General features: G+C 37.6%; 2 protein-coding genes across 4 annotated transcripts in view; one reads left to right on the top strand and one right to left on the bottom strand.

The window, feature by feature from the left end:
- Positions 1 to 951: 951 nt before the first annotated feature.
- Positions 952 to 4055, bottom strand: LOC148725651 (uncharacterized). The gene is made up of 3 exons (XM_088731003.1): positions 3868 to 4055; positions 2714 to 3029; positions 952 to 1936 (listed from the first exon to the last, which is right to left on the bottom strand). The coding sequence occupies exons 1-3, from the start codon at positions 3925 to 3927 to the stop codon at positions 1263 to 1265; spliced, it is 1050 nt and encodes a 349-aa protein (XP_088587129.1). The 5' UTR covers positions 3928 to 4055; the 3' UTR covers positions 952 to 1262.
- A 35-nt stretch (positions 4056 to 4090) lies between these two features.
- The window catches only part of LOC111334640 (uncharacterized), a 9447-nt gene continuing 7408 nt past the window's right edge, over positions 4091 to 6129 (top strand). For 2 of the 3 annotated variants that reach the window (XM_022940456.2, XM_022940441.2), the window contains exons 1-2: positions 4091 to 4222; positions 4531 to 4837. In XM_022940456.2, coding sequence (XP_022796191.2) covers positions 4617 to 4837 — 221 coding nt within the window. In that variant the 5' untranslated portion in view covers positions 4091 to 4222; positions 4531 to 4616. Of the gene's footprint in view, positions 4308 to 4530; positions 4838 to 6129 lie in introns of all 3 variants that reach the window. The other variant, XM_022940448.2, reaches the window with a different exon arrangement.

Here is a 6129-nt window from a genome sequence, read left to right as displayed (position 1 = left end):
CCTTGACGCTACATGGGTAAATAAAGTATTGATTGATTGATTGATTGAACATGCTCTATCCTGAGTGTGTTGTATGATGAGAAAAACAATGGTTGTAAAGGAGACTGCTTATTTTAGTGCTTGGAAAAGCAATTATATTTACACTAACCAGGAAACTTATCCCTTCTGTCAAGGGTAGATCAAGGAATTTTGGATAGAGAGAGAGAGGGAGGGGGGTTGTGTCCAAAACTTTTACTCAGAAAACACTGAAATTTATGTATATGAGCACGATCCTTCGCAGTAAAGCACTATTTGAGCAATAGTGAAAATCAGACCTGAAAAAAATTTCAGGCCTGTACGGGATTCGAACCACTGACCTCTGCGATACTAGTGCAGCGCTCTACCAATTGAGCTAACAAGCCAACTGGGAGCAGGCCATCAAATTAATTCGACATAAACCCGTAGATGATAAATCAAACAACAACAAACATATGAAACATATGTGTGAACTGCGGTTATGAGACGTATGTGAGCACGATCCTTCGCAGTAAAGCACTATTTGAGCAATAGTGAAAATCAGACCTGAAAAAAATTTCAGGCCTGTACGGGATTCAAACCACTGACCTCTGCGATACTAGTGCAGCGCTCTACCAATTGAGCTAACAAGCCAACTGGGAGCAGGCCATCAAATTAATTCGACATAAACCCGTAGATGATAAATCAAACAACAACAAACATATGAAACATGTGTGAACTGCGGTTATGAGAAACATATGAAACATATGTGTGAAACTGCGGAAATTTTTTTCAGGTCTGATTTTCACTATTGCTCAAATAGTGCTTTACTGCGAAGGATCGTGCTCATATACGTCTCATAACCGCAGTTCACACATATGTTTCATATGTTTGTTGTTGACTGAAATTTATATCTACATTATAACCCAAACAAGCTTTAAAATATTTCAAGACAAGTAAATTTAGAAAACTTTATTTTTACATTGTAACATGTCATTCTGTGGGTGCAAGAATTTTAATGTTGGATAAGTGGCAAAAAAGCCTACAGGGTCAGGTTCCCCCCCCCCCCCCTCCTCTCCACATCCTTCCTCTGAATGTAACACTTATTGTTAAGATTGTGTGAATTTTCAAATGTATATAAGGGATTGAGCCAACGTTCTTCCTAAATCATCTAATAATTACGATAAGCATACCATTCTGACATCAAAGACTTGCATTAAAAATTGTTGCAAAGCAAGGTTAAAACTTTTCAATTTCTTTCTTTTAAGTTACAATGAGTTCCACCAGTGGTCATCTAACTCATCATCCACTTTAAACAAATTCTGAACTAACTGAGAACAACACTGATCATCTGCTGCATTTATATCTGTGGCAGATTTCATAAAACTACTACCCTGGCTATGATGGATTTCACTGTCTTCTTGACAATTATTTCTGTAGGGCTCCAAGGAAAAAGGGTTATTTTTTGTGCAAGTTTCATGCAAGTCAGTTTGTGACGAGGAACTTGACATGAACCTATTCCACTTCGATGAACATACTGCTCTCCTTTCGTGCTCAACCAAAAAACTAGAGTTCATCTTTTTCATCACTGGCGAGGGATCTCTGGTAGCCTTGGCAAAATAAATGTTACACTTGTATGGATTATTTTGGGTGTTTGACTCCAAATCCTCATGGGCTTGTGCTTGTTTACCAAAGGACTGAAATTCATCAACTTGTTTTGATGTCAACTCCTGTAAAGGAGTATTTGGCAGAGAGGCTTTTAACCCAGAGCATCTACTGACACCATCTCCCCTTGCATTTTTTTTCAATCCTTTTCCCCGAAAACTAGTTCCTGATTTGCAATCAGAATGAAGCCATGATGACTTTCTCTTTCTTCGTGAAAGTGCTTTATCGAAAAAAGCCCTTTCAGTTGTTATATTATTATCATCCAAATCCTCTAAACCTTAACATAAAAAAATAGAAAAAGAGGAAAAAAAAAGTAGAACAACACATTGGTTGCCATTCAGAAAAAAAATATAGATTTCATAAATTTCACTATCCACACTCAAAGCATTGCATATTGAACATCTGAGTTTATCACCATCTCCTCAACAATTTGAAGAGAACAAAAATACATTTTACACATAATACTTGTACCAATGACCTTGAAATAGCAATTAGAGCATGTGTCAAAAGTGTAAATTTTTAGGATATTTTTAATGTTGTTTGAACCGTTCTTGTGATTGGTGAATAAATGTTGTATGACCCTGGTTGCAGTCACACCACTATTGAAGCATTTAAATAAGGTCCAATGGATAAACCTTACAGTATAAGGTTTGAACCTGGAAGTACATAAAACAGTTACCATAATCTACAAATATGGTAAGCGTACGTGTCAGCTTAAAATCAAAAGGGAGCTAAAAAAATCTGGTTTCTTCTCAATAAATAATAATTTCTTGGGGGCGTTTTTAATAAAACAATTATTCCTCTCGCGCTTGTTGGATATGAGATGATTATAGCCAACTTGGCGCTACATGCCTCCTTGGCTATCTATCATCTCATATCCGACACGCACTCATGGAATAATTGTTAAATATCTTGTAGTCTGATCATCCTTGTAGGGAAAGTCCTGAAATAGATTATTTTTGGGTGAGAGTGACAGTCTTGGGCTTAACAATCCATTTCAGGGCTACCTGCACCTGTGAAATTAGACTACATGATGAAATAAATCATCAATTACCTTCATTATCAGTAGAACTGATCTCTAAGAACTTCTCCCATTTGCTTCCTCCTTTTGAAAAACCATCCTGGTTGTTGCAATTTGAAGCTTGGCTTGTCTCAAAATTCCCAGCCAATGGGGTATTTTCAATAAAGTCACAAAAAGTAGGATCATCATTGTTGCATGCCAAGTCTTTTGCTTCTTGTACTTCACCTTGTTTCATATTTAATTTCTGCACATGCTTACGGCAATCAAGACCAGTCCCTTGAGCATAAACATTCTTAATTGATTGCTTTTCTCCGCACACCTTGCAAACCCACTTCTTGCTTTTCTTAACCTATCAATGGTTACAAAAAATAATACTTACACAACCCATATAAGACTTCTGAAAAGGCTTAGAAGGTACCATTGTAAAATTGTTGAAGCTTTAAAGGTTTTTCATGGTATGAAGTGACTAGGAATATTGGTATTCCCCCTGAGATGATTGTTCATCGCAGGCAACTCCCTGACAATTTGTTGCAACCATTTTTACTGTATACAGCTGAGTTGCATGAGGTACTTAGAGAGTTACTGTAAGTTTCTCGCCAAGAACCTCCCCTCCCCATTAATGACCCTGACAAGGGACTTGAGACTGTAGACCCTTGGATAGAGAAATGTGTCGACTCCATTCATGTTGTCCTCCAGAAACAAAAAAATTGCACACATATTGGGGTATGGTTTCGATAACCCTCTTTATTACATCCATTTTGAAATCACTGGTGGTCCCTGTAATCTGATTGGCTCTAATTGGTGCGATTTATTCCCAAATTGCACCATTTTTCTGCTCTAAATCGCATCATTTTACGCTTGACTGAGTTTTTGACACATGATGTCAAAGTCTTTCTGTTTTGCATGCAAAATAAGATGTAAACGCGTTTCCGGTTCCACTTTTTATTTAAAAACCGGCTCAGTACTGCATCAGTAAAATATTTGAATTGACCAAGTCCTGTATTTGGGCGATTTCAAAATGGATGTAACAAAGTGGTAATATTAAACCTCGTGTCGTGCAATTTTGGTCTGAAATCATACTTGTGATTTCAGCCCAAATTGCACTCCACTCAGTTCAATTACCATTATAAATCAAAGATAGTCTAATGAACCTACTAGTGAATTAGTGAAGAGTCATATGTACTTACTTGGTGGACCTGAAACGTCGCACAGGAAAAACATTTCAGTATCATAAACTCTTGCACCATATTTCTGATACCTTCGGTGCCACTGGAAAACCCAAAATGTCGGTGAAATCTTTCGTTTGCTGCGCCGAACTTGCTTCTGACTTCGCTTCGTTCAAATATGGCGCCAAAGAAATTTTCAGATAATGCTATCATTTATGTTGAACGAAATGTCACCAGTTCTTGCCTTCCAGTCCCCTTCTTATCAAAGGAAGTTGAGCATGTGTTTATCGTGCAGATTGGTGCAAAATTCTCAGAAAACCAAGTAACTTCCTTCAGTTTATCCTTCGATTTAGGACGTACTTGAGACTAATCAGAGGTATGTGAGACTAAAATGAGGTTTCCTGTAAGGTGGTAGATCCCCTGTAGTATTGATGTTTGGGGAATTGTCTCCATTTGAAAAGGTGAGATAAACGATGCGTGCAGTAGAATTCCTGTGGATCATGTTACATAAAAAATAAACTTCTCGGGAAAGCATACAAAGTGACCTTTGTGCTTCTTAATCGACGCAAATTTAACGGACTGAAAGTCTACCTAGTTTCTCTGTCCAGCTAAACTTTCTCCATTAGAAGCTCGCTTTGACTGCATATACTGAAAAGTTTAATTTTAGCCATATTTTTTTTTCAGTTGTGAAGCTTAAAATGTTATCGGTGGATTACATTTCATTCAGAACTTGATCGCTTTGGAATTGGCTTGAACTTTGTGCGAGTAGAATGTCCAGTTCAGTAATTGTCCACGAACGGGACATGACGGATACGTCACTCTCGTCCTCTGGCGATCAGAGACCTCTTGTGCACAAAGAAAGAAGTCGATTTCTTGTGGTTCTGGTTACGATCTCTTGTTTGCTTTTGATATGGGGCGTTTCATTGCTTCCCACCATATTTTACGCAAACAAAATCCCAGTTCCGACGGATCCGCCTCCACTAAACAGCAGGTGAGATGTTGCCAATCATTTCTTGCTCTGACATATATGTGGGAACTGAAAGGGATTTGTTTTTAATCTTTAAATTTTCTGCGCAGTATTGCATTGGAAAGATTTCCACACAGCCCAATTCTTCATTTTGCATAAGTATTGGGTAAATTACAGTGGTAAAACAGTGGATTACCTTTAGTACTACAACTTTGGTTCAGAATAGCATGGGATTTTAGTATATACAGAAATCTTTCCTTGCATTTTCATGCAGTCAATCAATCTCATTGATAACTTAGCTAGTATATGTTTTTCCATTTCAATCAGTCAATGATTTTTATATCAGTTGATTGATTGATGAATAAAAATCATGGGTAATCCAATGGAAGCTCCAATCAACAAGTTACTTGGTAAATGAGTGTTAGTTAAGATTTCCCCTCAGTCCCACACTATTTTAAAACAAAGTCGTTGTCCTAAAGGCAGGGTATTGTTTACCCTATTATATCTGTTATGTTTTTGGGTTGCAGAAGAATACACACACACACAAGATGGTGGGTCAACAGGAAGATTATGTTGATAAGAGCACATGGTAACATTACCGCTGCATACTACGCGGGCTCACAACAAACAGACAGTCAATACAGAACATCTCTATACTATAACAATATCTTTATGCAAGAATGTATACATAATGAATTATGAGCTGTGCAGAAATCTTACCAAGGGTAAAACCAGCTTGGTGGTAGCTTAGCCCAAATATACTTGGTTTTCTTTTGGGTAAATTGTCACACAGTCCTTAAAGTGAAATGAGCACGTGCTTACAAAGCCACCTCAGAGGGGAGCACCATAATCATAAATTGCTATCTCACCTATCAAGAGGTGAATTATGGAAATATAGTTTTGTAAATAAACGAGTTGATTTAAGCACTGGCGCATCCTTGAGATAACTAAATGCACCTGTTGACCCCTAAGTGTGAAAGCAAATAATTTATCTTCACCTTATCACTACTAAATCAGACACTAAGGCCACAGAGAAGCTCTTGATTGTTATACAAATTCTCCTTGTGAGCAACTTTGAAAATGCACAGAGAATAGTATGGAGAATATGTATATAGGATGTGAGGGGTTAACAGAGCAACGAGAGTGAAACATGAAACTCAGCCTGTATGTGATACATGGTCAAGAAATTGTATCAAAGCTCCAGCAGAGGAAAGTGAAAGCTGTCATCGTGGTGCTTTCCCTGCTATCCAATACAAAATGGTGCTTTATGAAGGATTTCATAGCTAGCATACATTAAACAGCTCAAATGTTAGATC

Source organism: Stylophora pistillata, chromosome 8, assembly GCF_964205215.1.
Source record: "Stylophora pistillata chromosome 8, jaStyPist1.2, whole genome shotgun sequence".
Classification (NCBI taxonomy): Eukaryota; Metazoa; Cnidaria; class Anthozoa; order Scleractinia; family Pocilloporidae; genus Stylophora; species Stylophora pistillata.
Note: the sequence above shows the minus strand (reverse complement) of the source record. Positions and strands in the feature narration are given on the sequence as shown.

Excerpts from the sequence above, each read along its gene's own strand:
- LOC148725651 (XM_088731003.1), bottom strand. The coding sequence starts at position 3,927 with ATGGTGCAAGAGTTTATGATACTGAAATGTTTTTCCTGTGCGACGTTT. Across the intron at positions 3,030-3,867 it reads CGACGTTTCAGGTCCACCAA|GTTAAGAAAAGCAAGAAGTG; the intron begins GTAAGTACATAT and ends AACCATTGATAG. Across the intron at positions 1,937-2,713 it reads CAGTTCTACTGATAATGAAG|GTTTAGAGGATTTGGATGAT; the intron begins GTAATTGATGAT and ends TTTTATGTTAAG.